At 34.5% G+C, this 20,958-nt stretch overlaps 1 protein-coding gene across 1 annotated transcript in view; it reads right to left on the bottom strand.

Annotated features, from left to right (window-relative positions):
* Positions 1–20,958, bottom strand: part of LOC111049120 (S phase cyclin A-associated protein in the endoplasmic reticulum) — a 70,476-nt gene that overhangs the window by 42,689 nt on the left and 6,829 nt on the right. The window contains exons 4-14 of the mRNA XM_039420058.1: positions 19,351–19,497; positions 15,938–17,389; positions 14,415–14,586; positions 10,828–11,146; positions 7,596–7,654; positions 5,647–5,965; positions 4,570–4,699; positions 3,925–4,045; positions 3,173–3,247; positions 1,921–2,147; positions 153–365 (exon numbers count right to left, since the gene is read on the bottom strand). Coding sequence (XP_039275992.1) covers positions 153–365; positions 1,921–2,147; positions 3,173–3,247; positions 3,925–4,045; positions 4,570–4,699; positions 5,647–5,965; positions 7,596–7,654; positions 10,828–11,146; positions 14,415–14,586; positions 15,938–17,389; positions 19,351–19,497 — 3,234 coding nt within the window. The remainder of the gene's footprint in view (positions 1–152; positions 366–1,920; positions 2,148–3,172; positions 3,248–3,924; positions 4,046–4,569; positions 4,700–5,646; positions 5,966–7,595; positions 7,655–10,827; positions 11,147–14,414; positions 14,587–15,937; positions 17,390–19,350; positions 19,498–20,958) is intronic.

Raw genomic sequence — 20,958 nt, 5'->3', positions numbered from 1 at the left:
TATTTTAAATTTTCTTGGAGTGCCAAGTTCTTTTATATTACTTTTCAACCTCATCAGATGAAAATGTCACTTGGTTTGCTCTATGGGTCTGTAAATCAGCAATGGAAAACTTGGAATCGGTGATTTACTTTGAGATGTGGCTCTAGTCGTACCTGGCAGAGAGCCATGAAGTCATGCCTCTTGTTCTGCGCTTCGAGCTCGTTGATGAACGCGATCTCCCTGAGCTTCTCCTCCTCGTCGTGCGCCTTGCGCCGGATGCTGCTCAGGTGCAGGTTGCGCTTCTCCTCGGCGCGCTTCAGCTTGTCCTCCAGGCGAGCGCGCCGGTCCTCCGTCAGCTGCAGTTGCGCCGCTTTCACTTCTCCCACCTCACAAACAATTATCAAATCAAATTTATTTCCTCAAATATACAACAAAAATATCAGCATTTAAAAATTATACATTCATAATTTTAAACTTGATTTAACTTAATTAGCCTATATGAAAATGAAACAAACCCTAAACTTAATTTGACTTAATAATATAAAAATTAAACTTATGCTAGGTTTATGAATTAATAATAAGTTACTGTACTCGAATGAAAAAGGGAAAAGCTTACTTAGGCAACATATTGCCTGTGCGTAAGCTAGAGTTGAGTTTATAACAAGTGTTAAAGAAAAAAATTTTAAAAAGAAATGAAGGTTTTAAATCTTGAGTATTAATTAGAGGAAAGGCTGAAAAATAAGAAAAATAAAGATAAGATTGATAGAACAAGCAGAAATTTTAAAGAAGCGGCGAACCAAAAATCAAATTCTTTGAAGTTTGAAGAGGATTACAAAATGGAAAAGTATAGCATCTCAAAAGTCAATAATATTTGAATAGGTTTCCCTCCATCACATAGGGCGAAGGAATGGTTGCTATAGTAAGGTCCACGTTATAATGGCAGTATATGATTATCATTGGTGTTGCAATCCTTGTCTATATTTCGACAAAGCTTCAGCTACACAACGTTACCAAATCATTTTTAACAATGTAAAATATAATTAAGGCAGACAATCGGCAACGCTATTCTCCTATCTTCATTCACTGCCATTACAACGTGGACCTCTCTACAGCGAAACTACTTTTCAAGTGATAGTGAACACTTGGGCTCAACTCACACTACCTCGACTCAAATCGTACGACTCCAGTCGAGGATTCTCTAGTCTCTTGACTTTACGACTTTCTTGCTCATTGTCACTACTTCAGTTTCATGCTACTCCATTTTCTAACCTTACTTTATTAAAAATATAAAATCTAATTCGTGACTACTTAGCACGTAACAAGTTTTATAATAATTATTAGTATATTGTCTTATCTAATTCATATTATTGTCTTCTCTAAAATGATAAAACATCAGTTTCATAAAACATAACCTCATTTTTATTAAAAATTCACTGTACTACGCAACTCAAGTCCAGGCTCGACCAACATGCTCGACTCAGTCTCAAAGTCGTGAGGTCGCGGTGACTAGAGTCGACTGGTCAGAATGTCATCATTTGAAAACACATGCTTCGTCGAGAAGAGACTAGAGTCGCAGTCTCTTCTCGACTTGAGTCGCGAAAGTGTAAGTTGAGCCTTATAGTAACATCTATTTACATATTTAACACTTTGAACAGAAAGATTTAATGTACTTATTCATTTCATTTTTGTATGTATTATTGGTACCGTATTCTTAAATGTGAATAACTTTGAAACGGTTATGTGCGTTTTTGTCATTAATTTTCACTTGAAATTCTGTATCGAAACATGAAACATTTTCACTTTTCCATTAAAAAAAAAAAAAACTATTGAAGTAGTTTTTTTATTTCGAAAAGGATCTCCAATCAGACATATCGTCAATTTTCCCTTGCAAAATAATCATTAAGCTGTAGATATATATTTCTATTTAATGAGAATACCTACCTTACTGAGCAGCTCCCTGAGTTTGGCGGTCTTGTCGAGCAGGAGCTGTTCGCGCTTCTGGCGCGCGGACGCCTGGCGGGCGTGATGGCGGCGGATGGTGTCGGGCAGGGTGCGGCGTCGCGACGGCGATGACAGTTTCTGGTGCAGCTCGATGGCGCGACCCGGGTGTCGAGCCACTAGCTCCTCCAGCTGTTCCAGCGAGCAGATGCGGCTCGGCCAACTCATGCCTCAGCACACAAATTCAACCACATTCAGTCACTATTCATATTGTTGAATCGTTCCATAATCAATGAACCACTTGTCCTGTACCATGAATATAAGTACAATTCACAAAATCTGTGTCTTTTTATTTCAATCATATTTATTGAATCATCGTCCTGTACCATAAATATACGTACAATTGACAAAATCGGTGTGTTTTTTTTCAATCATATTTATTAAATCATAGTATCATGTTTTCAATCATCACATTATAACAGAATAATTAAGTTAATTAACAAATGATTTTTTGAGCAAGAACAGCAAATTGTATCAGGCAAACTTCCTAAAAATTTTTACTAAGATACTATCTGTATAACACTGTAGCTGATTAAGAACCTGATATAACAACTATTTACAATGAAATTTAAATATTTTTGCCAGTCTATTTTGCTAAGGAAATTGAAATTGTCAGATAGATCTAATAGAAAGAGTTGGAAATTAAGAACTTCACTGGCTATTTAGATAGCATTTGCTACAGGACTACAGAAGTTTGTACAAGTAGAAGAAATAGCTTCACTTATATGGTCTACTTTATTCAAATAATTAAAAACAATATAAAAACTTGTATTAACCTTTTATTAAACCATTTAAAATATTATATGTTAAATATTTTGTCGAGATATTTTAAAGCTTTTAAATGTTCTGATAAAAGGGTACTACAAGTTTTTAGATTGTTTTTAAGTAAAAGAATTCATCCAACAAAATAGTTTATTGTTTTATTGAAAACAAACTATGATGAAAATTACTATGAAATAAGAAAATCAATCTATTTTACAATGATTTTTTTAAAATATATTCAACTAGATGAAAGTATTAATTACAGCTCTTATTGCATTTTAGTCAAGCTGATGAGATCTCGATTATTCTGAATGTAATAATGATTATTCTGAGATTTCTGAATGTAATATAAAATTGGTATGAAAATAAGTAATCAACCTAAACCTAGTTTAATAGTTTACCTATTTGAAAAACAGTACTTATATAACCTTACCTTTACTGGAGCTATCTTGCGCCATCAACGCTTCTAGCTTTTCCAAAGTTTCCATCTGATCAGCCCACGAAAGTCCTGGAAAGCAAATATTCTATAGTATTTTTAGATTACACTATTGATAATGGAATGGTAGTACTGTATTAAATTTGTTTAATCATCAGTAGGTACTGTGATTATTATTATTATTTTTAAATCAATTAATGAATTTTCATCAATTATATTTTAAATTGTTCAATATCTTAATATTCATTGTGGTTGATGAAGTGTTGAAGAGCTCTAAAAAGTGAAGGTGAATTCGTATGGCCTTTAGTTGGCGGGATGGTCCTACCTAGCCTGAATATATAATTAAAGCTGCCAATGGAACTATCGACTGTTATAAATCAGCCGGGACTGACAATTTAACGCACCCATCCGATAGCATGGGAGTAATTTTGTTCATATCTGGGTTTGAACTCGGGACCTCGGGGCTGCTACGCTAGCCTTAATCGACAAGTGGACAAGACTACGGATCACAAGAGCACTAATGAGGTTTCAATATGACGGTGATAATCAAGTTAGACTAGAATACATCAATACCATCATGTTATTATGAATCATTATATTCAGCCTGCAAATTAAACTAGTGATATTTTGATCAGAGACTTGACAAATTAGCCTATGTTTTTTGGAAGGTATTCTAGACTTCAAGTACTAATATACGAATAATTTGATCATAATGATTTAGTCTAATAGAGTTTTTCAATTGTACACACCTGGGTGGATTAGAGAATTGAAATCTTTACAGCTTGATGTGTTATCAGTGTCGTCTTCTTCAGTTCCATTAGTTTCAGTCAGCTCACCATCCGTTTCTGTTCCATCAGTCTCCGTATCAACCTATCAAAATCATTAACACAAATTTATTTCTAAAATACTTAGAAACACCATAATTGTTTCTAACTGAAAATGTGGCTGTTTCGCTGCAACACTATTCAATCTTCACATTATTCAATTTCAGATGGTTCACACCAGAGAATTTCTTCTTATTTATTTATTAGGTTAGCACAAACAATACAATGATCGGAAATGAAAAAACAGGCTATTATCCAAAACTTTTGCAATTTCCTAATTTAGTTTCAAATTGTCCAAATAATTATTTTTTGTGATGATGAAGCTTAAGCTTTTAAAATAAGTTTCTTATTGTTTGTAATGATGAAGCTTTTAAAATGTTTCTCAAGTTCCGTAATGATAAAGCCTTCTGCTTACCACTGCACGGTGAAGGAAACTATTTCAATCACTAACCATTCTATCACATTTAAAAATTATCTCGCTCCCGTCGCTGTCATGCGAATCGCAGTAATGTGCAACAAGGCTTTTAACTGTTATTTATTAATCCTAGCACAATATGTATGAAAATTTACCTCAAGATCTCTAATTTCTCTGGTGAGTAGGAGCTCAGTCTCGAACAATTCACGACTCTTCCTCAAATCCTCTTCAAACATTCTTTCAACTTCCAGCTTGGAAACAAACAAGCCAGAAAAGCTATTCTTCCTAAAAAAATAATCAAAAAAATGAATTTATTTATACTATCAACTCATATTATAAACACATAGAAATAATTGAGGAAGGAGCAAAAGGGAAACCAAAGAGTTTTCCTTACCCAAGTATTGATAGCTACATTGTCTGGAAAAGTACGAAAGGTAATGTTTTACTTCATCGAATTTTCAGTCCAGAGATATACATACATAAATATGATCCATATTTCAACGTATTTAGCGTCTTAAATATTCTTAATGGAATATTGAAGTGGCAAGTTCAGAAGTTCAGATTTTTCCAAAGTCAAGTTCAGATGTTTCTGAAAAAATATCTAATTTTTATTCGCAGGATACGAACCAATTTCAATTATTGAATTAATCAATGAGGATAATTCTTATGAAAAAATAATGAGAAAAGAAAATATAGAGAAGGATAAGGCTAGATTATGGAAACGCATGTTAAGTCTGAAAGTATTAATTTTCGTTTGCACTTACAAAAATTACGTTTTCAAAAGACCTCAATACTATTAAATCATCATCAGCTAATGATCATGTTGATTTGAAGCAATATAAAATGATACAAACAAATAGTTACTATTAATTTATTGTCATTTATGTAAATTCTAGAATTCACAGAGTTACTAGTTAGACAAAGCAGATAGCTCTATCTATCCTTTTCCAACTCCGCCCCGTTGCCAAACTACGTAGAAATACGATGAACTACGAAAATATTTCAACTCAATTATAAGAATTAATTATTACATCATGAGACTTTTTTGACGAATTAAATACCATATATTTGTGATAGAATTGATCATTATTAAACAGAATCAACAATTATATAAGATGAGATTTATCAGGATAACTTGAATCACAGCTATCTACTATACATAAGTAAAACTGTCAACAATTCCTTCCTAATATTTCAATGTCTTTATAATTCTTTATATGAAGTATACGAACCTTGACGGCACTTTGGACGGCGGGTTAGTTTTGCTCTTGGTGGTCTCACTCTTGTTATTGGGCGACGGTTTGTTGTTCTTGATCTCGGCGTTCCTGCGCTCCTTTCTGTGCTTGACAGCTGGCTTCGCGTCGGACGGAGCGGAGACCAGCGCCAGGGCGGGCAGAGAGGTGGCAGGACTTGGCAGGTGGAACCGGCTGGCGACAGTGGCGCTCTTCTGATGCAGTGGCTGATTCGGCGACAACTTTATGTTGCCCGAGCTCTGCGACAGCGGGTTTGACCGCCATCTTGACGATTTGCCTTTCACCGTTTCCCAGCCGTCTACAGTAAATCAAATAACTGGTCTTCAAATTCAAAAGAATAAACTAACCTAACAGCCAAACTTACCTTTAATTTAACCAACACTTTATCTCTAACCAACGTATTGGACTATTTTTCTGATCCCATTCTTGTCGCCAATGTTGAATTGGATAATATATAAACAATACTCAATTTTTTGAAAGGCTTATATGGAGCTCTCCATGTTTATTATAAAGCTCACGATACTAAATACATAGTTGATCATAACTATCGATATTACATTAGCTGTCGATATTACGAATATGGCATGTCACATACTACCAGACTATGCTAAACTATGTAGGCCTAGTTCCTTGGCGATTTTCAAAGAATCAGGGAAGACTCCTGCTTGAAAAGCGCTATTCACAATGAAAACGAGAGGCTCAGTGATTAAGGACTTTTAAGGCATTTTTTAAGGACTTTAATAGAAATGCTGTCATAACCAACACTATTTTTTTGCTTCAAGCTTATTATCACTTGCATAACTTCTGTTACATTTGTTGGACTTAGAAAGAAGCTTGCTAATCTATTTTTCACAGTTGGTGGTTGTGTATTATTTTGTATAGGCCTACCACTAGACTTTGGAACGGGAGCAATGGAAATGAAATATCTATTGAGAACATCTGCAATATCCTTCGGCTCAGACACTTTCCTATTATTCACTTCCAGAACTATGTCCTTCATCAATGTATTTTTTCCTCCTCTAAATTTATTTATTATGTTCCAACTAGTTTTAGACTTATTATTTGAACTTGAACTAATATTAGCATTCTTCGCCTCAATAACCTTATTGACATATTGCCGCTTAACACGCTTTAATAAATCCTCATCTACAATCAACCCCTCCTTGATCCTTAATCTTGACAAGTCTATAAGCGCCCTTAGCTGCTGAATCTCAGGATTTATCGACTCAAGTCTCATTCTAAACATCCTATTTTCATTTCTCTTACTGCGTTTTCTCTTTTTTTTATTGGTGGACACTGAACACCAATATGGTGCAATAGGCAGCTGTGAAAGGAATATTGGTGGACACTGAGCACCAATATGATGCAATAGGCAGCTGTGAAAGGAATCAAATTGTTGGTTCACATCAGACTTTTCATATAGAGAGGACCACGTTTCTCTACTAAGAGCTGCTTTCAAATTGTTCAAATTTGAATTGGAGAAATTATAACGAAATGCTGGACCAGCCTGATCATCCTTCTTATCAGCTCTCCCCGAATCAAGATCAACAGTGGTGGAGAACACTTGAGCTGAATGATCTGACAAAAAAGTATGCAGAACCGCTGACTTACAATTATCCTCAAAAATGTTGGTCATTACATTAGCTATCGCTGTTCTGGAGTCAGGTCTAATTCTTGTTGGCTCTGATATTGTATAACGCCTAAACCAAACTCATCCAAAACGATATCCATATTTCTGTAAAGTGAGGTATTTTTTAAGACATCAATATTATAATCGCCAGCTAAAATAATGTTATTTTTCAACCTCTCTGTTATCCGTTCAATTAAGCATGAGAATCTGTCGAAAAACAAGTCAATATCTCTATTAGGTGGTCGATATACCCCACAGATTACAAAGTCCACATCTTTCCCAAATTCTAACCTAATACCGCATATCTCAATGTCGCCCATTGAACATATTTTACTATTATCCAGAATCCTCAAACTGCTACTCAAAAAATCCAACAAAACATGACAAATATAGCAACCCCCCTTTTCTCATACCGGACCTACAATAGCTACATGACAGAGACATATTATTAAATGCTAGTTGATACGAAGCAATTCTCAAGTCAGTTCAACATGTGAAGCGGTTTTTGACATAAGTTCAATATGACAGGGAAAACTTTCATTTGTAAAGTTTATTGTAAGGTTCAAACTGGATGACAATTCATTTGAATGATTTCCAAATTCATACATAAATTTATATGTAATTTATCTTTCTGTAATGACGGATTGATTATCAGATTGACCCTTGTTATTATTATCATCCAAAGCAATGTAACAATCAGCTGAACGATATGATAACGAAGATTGAAACTAGAGTCTATAAGTACTGTATTGAAAGGTGAAGCAGCAATCTACAGGTTACGGAGCGCACTGATAGACGAACTATGTTCAAATTCTTACCAGCCGGCTTTAAAATATTGAGGTTAGGAGCAGAAGAGATTTAAAAACCACTCACAATTCAAAAACACTTTGGCATTTGACTACTTCTTTCAAAACATTGGAGACTTGAGACTTCACTGATACCACTGAACACAGTCAAATAAATTAACTGAGTAAGTAATTGTATAAATCACGATACTTTGAAGAGCTAATAAATTGTTGACCAACACACTGCGCGCATGCGCTTGAATCATATATAAATCATATTAATAAGATCCATATTTCAAAGTATTTAGCGTCTTGAATATTCTTGATGGAATGTTGAAGTGGCAAGTTCAGATGTTTCTGAAAAAATATCTAATTTTTATTCGCGACTAGGCAGGATGCGAACCAATTTCAACAATTGAATTAATCAACCTTATGAAAAAATAATGAGAAAAGAAAAGACAGAGAAATATATGCTAGATGATGGAAATGCATGTTAAGACTGATTTTCGTTTGCACTTTACAAAAAATACGTTTTCAAGAGACCTCATTAATATTAAATCATCATCAGCTCATGATCATGCTGATTTGAAGCAATATAAAATGATACAAACAAATAGTTACGATTAATATAATACGATTATTTGAACAATGACCATCACTTTTGTATTTCATGGTATTGTTGTCTCTCCTATCGATGAACTCACTGTAGCACTCAACATCAATCACTTTCACTTACAATACCAATTTCACTTGACTTCTATGAATAGTTCTGTAACGAGATATTGTTTTAATTTGCAGATGCATGAGGGAAAGGCATGAGGGATTAGAGCGTGTGCTCTGTATGCTCTGCGTACAATCTGATTTGCACCAACCGACAGGGCAGTCATCTCTTTTACAATTCACTATCCAAACCTATTCTCGTGACCTATAGTGGAATTCAGGTTATAGAGTAAGCAGCATCTGATGCTAACCTTAAGGCTGTTCGGTACACCTTTTTATTTTTATTTAAATTGGATAATCTTTTTCAATATAATTGTTAAGATCATTATAAGAGTGAGAAAAAGTGGCAACTGAATTTTTTCAGTGGTCTATAAGCGAGTTATGGGTTGTTGAAGTGCTAACTTTCCAGATTCCGTTTTCTTTCCAGATCATGAACGGTTTCGAATTTTCCATTGGAGTTTTTTTTAATACATTCAGTATATCATTGGCTTTGTTCTAATATGCGTTTTTTCGCGATTAATGCCAAAATAAAAAAGTTATAGAATTTACAAAAATGTTACTTTTTTATTTATGAACGATATGGGGAATAAAATGTTTTAGTTTGGAAAGATACATTTTTTGAATTTTTAAGAGAAGTTCTAATAATATATTCGAAACCGTTTATGATCTGGAAAGAAAACGGAATCTGGAAAGTTAGCACTTCAACAACCCATAACTCGCTTATTAGACCACTTAAAAATTTCTGTTGTCACTTTTTCTCACTCTTATAATGATCTTAACAATTATATTGAAAAAGATTGTCTAATTCAAGTAATAAAAAAGTGTACCGAACAGAAGGGCCGGTTTCCGAGCTCAGGATTTAGCTAAGTGCTAGTCTTTAACAGGCTTTAAACTCTGGAGTCAGAAAATTGGCTTGATCTTAGATTGTAGAGCACAAAAATACGCCCAGCGGGATTTTGAATTATACATCTAAATGGTAACAATCGGAAGATATTGTTGATCAAAAACTAAAATTCATCAAAATTTATTTTTTCTTCAAATTTCACTCATTTTTGAAAAAACTCATAACTCAGTACTCATTGGAGATAGAGAGTTCCGAATGATCTCATTTTATTCAGAATTTTATAAACTAAAAAAAAGGCGAGAGAAAATTTTTCTGCCGATTACGAGATTTGGCAGAAACAGCTGAAAACTGGAAAATGAGCCGAAAATACGAGGTTTTTGGGCCACCCTGTTTCTAGCACAAGGAAATTTTGAATGAAGAAAATTGGTTCTGGACTTCTCTTATGTACCCAAATAATATATTAAAAATTCAGAACTCTAATATAAATTGCAAGCATACCCCCTTTTTATGTCTATATTGACTGGACTATTAGCTGTGAATAGGCCTACAGAGAAATCAAAACGTATTTTTACAAAATAGTTTGGAGAGCATGCTAATTTCAATTATCCCGCTGCAATCAGCTCTTTCCGTTTTGCTACCAACAATACAACAGCAAAATATTGTGAATTTCTCTCATGTTTACTGCGTTAAAGTCATGGACTCAAATTAGTCGAGAACTTAATAAACCCCGGAGTTTAGAAGATAAAATTGTGACTCGGAAGTCAATTTAGACCCGAGCGCTTATTTTAGTCATGGACTCTGTAAGTCCAGAACTTATAGATCTCGAGCTCGGAAACCGGTCCTAAGTGTCATTAGACAAAGCAAATAGCTCTATCTATCCTTTTCCAACTCCGCCCCGTTGCCAAACTACTTAGAAATACGATGAACTACGGAAATATTTCAACGTAATTATAAAAATTAATTATTACATCATGAGACATTTTTTTGACGAATTAAATACCGTATATTTGTGATAGAATTGATCATTATCAAACAGAATCAACAATTATATCAGATGAGATTTATCAGGATAACTGAATCACAGCTATCTACTATGCATGAGTAAAATTGTAAACAATTCCTTCCTAATACCGTATTTCCACTGTCTTTATAACGTAATTCTCTATATGAAGTATACGAACCTTGACGGCACTTTGGACGGCGGGTTAGTTTTGCTCTTGGTGGTCTCACTCTTGTTATTGGGTGACGGCTTGTTGTTCTTGATCTCGGCGTTCCTGCGCTCCTTTCTGTGCTTGACAGCTGGCTTCGCGTCGGACGGAGCGGAGGCCAGCGCCAGGGCGGGCAGAGAGGTGGCAGGACTTGGCAGGTGGAACCGGCTGGCGACAGTGGCGCTCTTCTGATGCAGCGGCTGATTCGGCGACAACTTTATGTTGCCCGAGCTCTGCGACAGCGGGTTCGACCGCCATCTTGACGATTTGCCTTTCACCGTTTCCCAGCCGTCTACAGTAAATCAAATAACTGGTCTTCAAATTCAAAAGAATAAACTAACCTAACAGCCAACCTTACCTTTAATTTAACCAACACTTTATCTCTAACCAACGTATTGGACTATTTTTCTGATCCCATTCTTGTCGCCAATGTTGAATTGGATAATATATAAACAATACTCAATTTATTGAAAGGCTTATATGGAGCTCTCCACGTTTATTATAAAGCTCACGATACTAAATACAGAGTTGATCATAACTATCGATATTACATTAGCTGTTGATATTACGAATATGGCATGTCACATACTACCAGACTATGCTAAACTATGTAGGCCTAGTTCCTTTGTGACTCAATAAATTCTATTCTATTCTATTACAGGGTGATGACCATAATCATTAACTCTTAGCTTTTACATGGATGAATGCTTCAAATTGTTTCAGGTTCATTCCGACTCTTCATTTTAAAGCTCATAAATAATATTTAGCAAGGCTGCTCAAGTAGCATCCATCCAACGAGAGTTGAAGTTCCATTTGTTATGGATAAACCAGGCTGTTTCTATTGTAATTAATACTTGATGGCAATAGACAATTCTATCCATCTAATCTCAGCAAACAGTAAGCATCGTGACACGGAGCCATCCGTTCCCTGCTACCGTTTGTTTCCGGATATTATAATAAAACTTACTATCGATACAATAAAAACTAATGAATTAACTATTTATTTATTTGATAATACTGTATAACAATTATTTCTAGGCTTGAGCCTACTAAAACAAAACTTGTTTCAACTATGGAACATGGAAATAAACGTTGGCTACATCAACGACTTATTTATATGCAGCTCTATCTGTATCTTCCCCATCTAGTCTAGTCACTACATACATTGGTGCATGCAATTTATATTGTGGTTCTGATTTTCTAATATATTATATGGGTACATAAGAGAAGTCCAGAACCAATTTCTGCAAACTTCATGCAAAATTTCCTTGTGCTAAATACAGAGTGGCCCAAAAACCTCGTATTTTCGGCTCATTTTCCAGTTTTCAGCTATTTCTGCCAAATCTCGTAATCGGACAGAAATATTCGCTCTATATTCAAAGTATGTATCTCTGTAACCCCTTATTATAAAAATAGAAATTGGCCAATTTTTGTTTATTGGAATATGGGCTCAAGTACACTCAACAATAAATTTTCCATTTTTGACCGAATTTGATGCATGATTTTGGACCGCCTTGACGAGCCGAGAAGAATAAAGTGTAGTACGATGAAATCTGAGCATTGTGTCAAAAGTTATAAGTGTTTGAAATTGTGATCCTTGAGGTGTCCTTAAGCGCGCCTCTCCACTAGGAAATACTGAAATGAAGTGCATCTAACGGGTGATTCTCATAGAACATAATCTCATGAACTTATGTCATTGTGCGAATATCAATGTGAGGACAATGTAGTTGGTGATGATGGTTGAAGCTGAAAATTAGATGTTTTTCACAATACAAGGAGCATTGTAGTCGGTGTACCTGAAAATCTATATGTGATAGAGCGCTCTACCTAATCTCTGGTAGTAGAACACAAAAATATGCCCAGAGGGATTTTGAATTATACATCTAAATGGTAACAATCGGAAGATATTGTTGATCAAAAACTAAAATTCATCAAAATTTATTTTTTCTTCAAATTTTACTCATTTTTGAAAAATCATAACTCAGTACTCATTGGAGATAAAGAGTTCCGAATGATCTCATTTGATTCAGAATTTTATAATCTAAAAAAAACGAGAGCAAATTTTTCTGTCCGATTACGAGATTTGTCAGAAATAGCTGAAAACTGGAAAATGAGCCGAAAATACGAGGTTTTTGGGCCACCCTGTATTTAGCACAAGGAAATTTTGCATGAATAAATTGGTTCTGGATTTCTCTTATGTACATAAATAATATATTAAAAATTCAGAACTACAATATAAATTGCAAGCACACCCCCTTTTTACTTTCCTTGCCCTATTATCATAGGTAAGGAAAGTATTGCTTTCCGAAAAAAATTAAGGTACCCCAATTTCTAAATTTCTCAGGTCCCCTGAGTCCAAAAAGTGGTTTTTGGGTATTGGTCTGTATGTGTGTGTGTGTGTGTGTGTGTGTGTGTGTGTGTGTGTGTGTGTGTGTGTGTGTGTGTGTGTGTGTGTGTGTGTGTGGTGTGTGTGTGGTGTGGTGTGTGTGTGTGTGTTGTGTGTGTGTGTGTGTGTGTGTGTGGTGTGTGTGTGTGTGTGTGTGTATGAGTGTATGTGCGTCTGTGTACACGATATCTCATATCCCAATTAACGGAATAACTTGAAATTCGGAACTCAAGGTCCTAACAATATAAGGATCCGACACGAACAATTTCGATCAAATGCGATTAAAGATGGCGGCTAGAATGGCGAAAATGTTGTCAAAAACAGTGTTTTTCGCGATTTTCTCGAAAACGGCTCCAACGATTTTGATTAAAGTTATACCTGAAATAGTCATCGATAAGCTCCATCAACTGTCACAAGTCGCATATCTGTAAAAATTTCAGGAGCTCCGCCCCATCTATGCAAAGTTTGATTTTAGATTCCCAATTATCAGGCTTCAGATAAAATTTATTCAAAAAAATTCGAGTGGAAAAGATTGAGCATGAGAATCTCTACAATTAATGTCCAGTAACATGTTCACCTAGAATTAAAAATAAGCTCGAAATTCGAGAAAATGTGATTATCCAAATGCAAACTGTTGGCAACTGTTGATTCTATTAAATGATTCACTATGAAGAGATAGCAGACCTCGTGTGTCTCCAGCGTTATTGCCCTGTCACCAGCTGGCTCAAATCTTTGAATAGTGGACTTGAGATGCGCGGGAACACTAGCGACACGTGATCAATTTTCATAATGGCAAGGAAAGTTGTGTGAGTGCGCCACACCAGATTTTTATGTCTATATTAACTGGACTAATCTCCTAAAAGGGGAATACAGGAATACAGCTGATAATAATATTACGTTTAATCTTTTAGTGAGTCACACGAGTTTAGTGACATAATTTGACATAGCCTATGATGTGACAGATTTATTCACAGATAAAAATCAAAATGCAACCCACTTGATGTATGATCATATTACGGTTGTTTTATATTACAAAAGTAATGTTCATAGAAGGGAGTCATACTTTTCTATAACGTTTTGAAGCTTAAGTGATGTGGAGATTGTAATGCTTGATCCGATAAATAAGTCAATATGTTACGATTGAACTCTGTTTTTGTAACTAATTAACTAGTACCTTCATCTTTGACAGAACGCCTGCTAGAGTTATTAGCTTGCGCAGATGATGCCGTCAGGGAAGAATTGCTCTGATGTTGAGGCTGCTTTGATGCATTCTGCCTTTCCCTTCCACTCGCAGGCGCTGATTTTATTCTACTCGATTCCAGCCCTTGAGGTCCAGAGGCAAGACCCTGCCGACACAGAGCAATATTGCTTGCTAAATAGAATCTAAACTAAATCAATTTATTATTCATTTATAATTGATGATATTCAATCACCAATTCACTAATTCCATGATAAATTAATTTCTGAAGAGTGGAAATATGTTTGTTTTTTGGATTGTTTGAATAAGTCATTAAATTTGCAAAGCTGATATTGCTGTTTGCAGCTTCTCCATAATTTCAGTAGAATCCGCTAAGCTAATACCTGAAAAAAATTAGTCCAACTCGAAATTTTTACTGTGTTACAACTCAGGATGTTGCGCTGTTAGTAAAATTATGAATCGTTAACAATAATGGATCAACATTTTTCAACGTAACTCATTATTTCACAATTTCAAGTGATTAGTGAGTGTAATTTCGTTATTCAATTTCGTTTTTAAACAATCTAAATCCTAAATTTCTTATTTTGTTTAATTAAGTGTTCTCACTGAAAATTGGATACAAATTCAAAAATTAATGAGCCTACCTACTACCTGTTTAAGTTACCTACTTTTTGGAGTAGGATATGAATCGAAAATCGGGGAAGGAGCAGTTTTGGTGCTTCCCCAATCATTCTAATGGATTATGTTATAAGAATTATTGAATAAATTAATAGATAAATAAATATCCCTAGTGAATACAGTTATTATACAAAATGGTTGGAGAATTATGAATTCGGAAATTTTCATATCTGCAGTAGCTTATTCTTAATTAGATAATTAGGTTACCTTGAAGCATGTAAGTTTTAAACGTATTGCAATGTATTAAATAAATTTGCTCGAAATGTTCTATAGGTTCCTAGCATTCTAGCTGGAGTGCTATAGGACCTCATTCAACATAAGATGGACTTGTTACTTCAAGTCAAATAACGGAAAAAGGTGTTGTGGCTAGAGCTAAATGCTAGTTTTTCTAGCCACGCCAGAAAAATACCATACGCCATTATTTAATGTTTGTATATAAAGGACTTTTTTGAGTAGTTGTGATGGTGATTTTGTGGTAGTGGTCTTTTTATCCAATATCTAGGACACTAGTGATTTTATATAAATAATGTTGGTTTAACTTATTCATAAATATTGTTCATTTGGTGATATTACGCGGACTGCTTGAATAAGACTGCTACTAGATGCCGAACATTTCAAGATCCAAGATAAATTTTATGAATTGTTAGTGTTCAAGTGAGATGATTCTATTTCAGAAGTAATAAGTTTTGATACTTGAATAACAACCAATAAAACACCAACGTCTAGAAGAGTTTCTCTAGAATAATTTACAATATGAATATGTGAATAATTTACAATATGAATGTGTGAATAATTTACAATGTGAATATGAAATAACTGACCTTAAAAGGAGCAGGTTTTCCCTTTGTGTAAGAAAATCGTGATGACCGCATTTCAACTGACGTTTGACTACGACCTAGTTTTGAAATGGCCGAATAAGCTGGTTTCGTTGTGGTGTCTCTAGTTTCCTTACACTTTGCAACTGATAAACTTTCATTAGATTTGGAAACACTTTGACCGGAAACACTAATCGACTGATTAGTAATGGGACTTGTTTGAGATGCTGTGGTACTTTTTTCTTTGACAGTTGAAATTGATTTCTCGTCATTTTTAGTAGTTGATGAAGGCTTTTCTGGCACTTTTTGTGGTTCATCAGTTTTCGATTCATTTGTAACGCTCACTGCAGAGTTGATATGTTGATCAGTTGAAACAGGGCTATTTTCAACATCAATCTTATCAATAGGGGATGACGATACAGGTGTTTTATCCACAGTTTTAACTTCTATTTTATCCTTTTTCTGAACCAAGGAGCTACTTTCTTCAGACTCCAGTTCAATAGCAACAACACTAGTCAAACTGCTACATGTACTATTACTATTACTCGATCCTACATCATTACCAATCAAAACTTCCAATTTCTTAGCTGGAATTGTTGAGGATCTAGCGTGGGTTGTTTGAGTTTTCAAGTTGTTAACATTGATTGAATCAGAAGATTCTTTTTCACATTGAACACCTATTTTCTTATCTTTCTTCAGACTTTCTTGTACAGGTGCCTTGGTACTGTTCTCATTAACAGCGCCAGATTTAGGTTTAACTTGATTAGATCCCGTGGTACCTACTTTATTTGTGGATTTGTCACTTTGAGATGCATTCCCAGACTTTGACTGATTCTTTTTGCCGGGTACAAATACAGGAGCTGACACATTTCTACCGGTACCGTAAGCTGGGTTTATTTTACCACCATTTACAGCAGTCGTTTGAGAGTTCTTCGAACTTGTAACTACACTATTCACTGCTGCAGCTTTATTGCTGGGTGGCTGACTGGTGGTTCCATTCGTAGTAGCAATTTGGTTTGGAATGTTGGAGTTGGGGCATGATTGTTTGCCTGTATTTGAAGTACAGCTGCCGGATTTATTAGGTGCATTACTGCTCGGTACTTTTTTGGAAGGAGGACTCATATTGGGTTGACTAATCCTAGTAGTGCTTTTCGTCACAGTCGTCTCATTTGCATCAGTTTGAGAAGATTGGTCCGATTTGTTTAGCAGATCAACTGGTTTGGTTACCAAGTTCTCATTTACGACTTCTTCAGAAAGTTTTGTAACGGTGTTTTCAGACTCAGGCAAATGTTTTTCGAAATCGACATCCCCGAATGATAATGCCAGAGGTTTGGAAGCTTCCGTAGTCTCCACCCCGTCATCGATTGTACAAAACTGGATTTGCCTTTTAACAGTCGACTCTTTTCCATTAGTTTTGCTGGAGAGGTCAGCAACAGTGTGTCCAGTAGTAGAATGCATCTGCAAAAAAAATCACTCATAATTATTTGGTTTTTACATTAAAATTTCTAATTCAATAACAGGAATGAATAGTGTGACATATATCATTTTATTTGAACATAAATGTCAAGTACTTCTGTTATTTCTTTAGAAGAATGTATAGATGAACTGTGATCTACTTTAGACGGACGTTTGAATGGTAATCTAATAAATAAAGTAATCTATATCTGTAACATAAAATCGAGGATAAAGCAATTCAATGCCACGTTATTCAATCTCCTTAAATTTTCAACATTTATGACTTGAACCAATTCCATTGAAATGTTCTTTCAAAGGGTTTAGAATCATTACCATCTCAATTTTGATTTGGGAAACTTTGCTATTTTTGTTGAGTACTAAAGAAGGAGTAGTTCCATAATTATATTGCTAATGATGAGTGGGAACGAGTGGAAATGAGCTAAAGAACAGAGAAATTGTTCGCAGAACATAATAAAAGTTTGATAATAGTGTTTAACCTTGATGTGTCATCTTAAAATTCACGAACCTGAAAGAGGGGTTACAAAGAAGTTAACTGAAAATCAATAAGATTTAAGCTATTGAAATACCAATTATATATAACAGATTTATGTATAGCTTCATAACATAATTTCTGAACTCAGTCGATGAGTAACTCAAAAAAATTCTCATCAGAAAGCTCATCAAAATGAAAAATTTAAATAAAGCCTATTATTTCAAGAATTATTTATCAAAGTAAACGTAATCGTTACGTTTATCAACGTAATATAGAACACCAAGATAACAAATAGAACAGAACATAAGAGTAATACAGAATAGAGCATTAGAGTAATATAGAGCACTAAATTAGCACATTAAGGGCGGGTTTCCGAGCTCGGGATTTAGCTAAGTTCTAGACTTTAACTGGCTTTAAACTCTGAAGTCAGAAAATTGGCTTTCCGTGTCAGAGCGTTAACGTAGTTGAGGACTTGAATAGACTCTAGAGTTTAGAGATCACGTTAGACCCTGGAGTTTATAATTTCGCTTTCTGAGTGAAGGGCTTATAAGTCCAGGACTTGAATTAGATTCTCGCCTCTTTCCGAGTCGAGGATTTATCAAAAATCGTTAAGTCCAGAACTTAAAACAGCGTAATTTTAAACCCTCGACTAGGGTAGGGTTTAAATTTAAGTTCTAGACTTAACTGAGAAAAACACAATTCAGTTATTGTTTTGGAGTAGATAAATAGCAAAATAGATGTCATGGAATACCTAAATTATTTAGATTAGTCCATCTAAATTCATAATTTATAGTTTGCAAGTTTATTTTGCAATAAAATTGTATCAGAATATTATGTGTAAAAAACTAACCTTATTTTACGAATGTGACATAACCTAAAAATGTTTAAGAAAAATAATACAAGCATTGCCTTGGAATTTATATTCCAATATGAATGTTATTAATCAATGTCATATTCAACATATTAATATTATAACAATAATAAATTATTATTCTAGTTTTTTTCAAAAACAAATACGTTTTCAAACTCAATAGCCTAATGAAATTTTTATTCCAAAATCACTGGTTAGGATCAATGATCAATAATAGCATAACGTAAAATGAAATGTTTATTCATTCATCTTTTAAAAGGTTAGGTTACAAAGGTAGTAGGCCTACTAAGAAATCAAAACGTATTTTCACAAAATAGTTTGGAGAGCATGCTCATTTGAATTATCCCGCTGCAATCAGCTGTTTCCGTTTTGCTATAATGCCAACAATACAACAGCAAAATATTGTGAATTTCCCTCATGTTTACTACGTTAAAGTCCTGGACTCAAATAAGTCGAAAACTCAATTGCCCCCGGAGTTTGGAAGATAAAATCGTGACTCAGAAAGTCAATTTAGACCAAAGAGCTTATTCAAGTCCAGAACTTATAGATGCCGAGCTCGGAAACCGGCCCTAAGTGTGTTGGAAGAATGAGGTGTTTTACCTTTCCAGGAGACGATTTTCGAACTTCCCATGCTAAAGAGGTGGGCCTCTGTGGCGGAGGGGTGTTCTCATACTCCCACTTCAGCTTGAACCATTCAATCAGATTGTGGAAGTCTCTAGTGAAGTTTTCAAGAACCAATATTGCTTCCTACACAAAAAAGCCAACATTATGTTATCTTCAAATTACAATAGTTAATCAAATTCTACTCATGTCTATTTGTATTGTACACTCATCTTTTATTGTACAATTATATATTTTTGATTTTGTTTCAAGGCAATAAATTCAATTCGAAGAAGTTTTATGATCGAATATCACATACATAAAAGAAATTAAGAGGCTCTTTATTGAGAAACAATAGCCTCCAATTCATCATCTAACAATTTACTACCCGATAATTTACTAATTACTTAATAATTTACTAATTATTATCAGCATCCATTAAGCAAATCATGAAATCATGATTTGCCACGAATCCCTAATTTCTTCCTGACTTGTACAAAAAACAGTCCGGTTACTTAAGGAATTTCGTGGGCACTTCGTGAAGATGGAAAAAGACCCAAATATTCTGATTCTAGGGAACCTCAGGATATCCGAACCACTTGATGCGCATTTGGGGGTCACGACTGGGCCGCGTAATGGCCGATTCAAAATGGCGGATCCAGCATTAATTAAAACGGTCATAGAATGGTTACCATCCATGATAGAGACCTCTAGTAAACGCGAATCGAATCACAATGAACTATTCTACCAAGTATGTTATTACACATTTCCACCTAAAACATGATTTTAACCTACAAAAATTCACTTTTTCAAAGACATTCAATTTTTCACGAGTTTTTTTCTGAATAACTACTTTCAATGACAATTTTTGGATATAAAGTGCGAAACAAAACTTTTTTGAAATAGAATTTATTATCTATTCCCGTTCGTTTCATGCTTTTATCACTTTTTGTTCTGGAGTTATGATTTTTTTATGTCATTCTAGCTGCTGAGACAATTAACAGACTATCATTAAAACTTAACTATAAAATCGATTTTTTCACGATTACTTCATGATAAATACTTGAAAATGGTTTCAATCTCTTGGTTACAACCAGCCGAATAAGAATATTGATGAGAAAGCAACGAATATATTTTTCATAATTAATAAATTCAAGATGGCGGTCATAACTGATAAATTATTTTATATCGATTTCTATTCAGTTATAGTGAGAGATATCGGATTGATTCTACCACCGAAGTGTTCATAATTACCCAAAATATAATGTTCTAAATATTAATCTCTTTTAATTACTCTTTCTATGATTAATTTAGTTTCTTGGAGCATACAATCTTCGGGGACGAAATTTCACTTTCCACTCTGTAAATTTATTCACAGTAAACATAACCTACTATTACTGAGAATGTGTTGTAGAATATTCCCAAAGCTTTAAAATGACATCTAGTTGAGGGCTGTAAGTCCATTTTTCACTTCTGGAGCATCATTGGAAAAAATGGAAAATGACAGCTAGAATGACATCATAAAAAAATCATAACTCCAGAACAAGAGGTAATAAAAGCATGAAATGAGCGGGAATAGATAATAAATTCTATTTCAAAGAAGTTTTG

The sequence above is a fragment of the Nilaparvata lugens genome, chromosome 2, assembly GCF_014356525.2.
Source record: "Nilaparvata lugens isolate BPH chromosome 2, ASM1435652v1, whole genome shotgun sequence".
In the NCBI taxonomy this organism is placed as follows: domain Eukaryota; kingdom Metazoa; phylum Arthropoda; class Insecta; order Hemiptera; family Delphacidae; genus Nilaparvata; species Nilaparvata lugens.
This window is presented reverse-complemented; position numbering and strand designations above follow the sequence as displayed.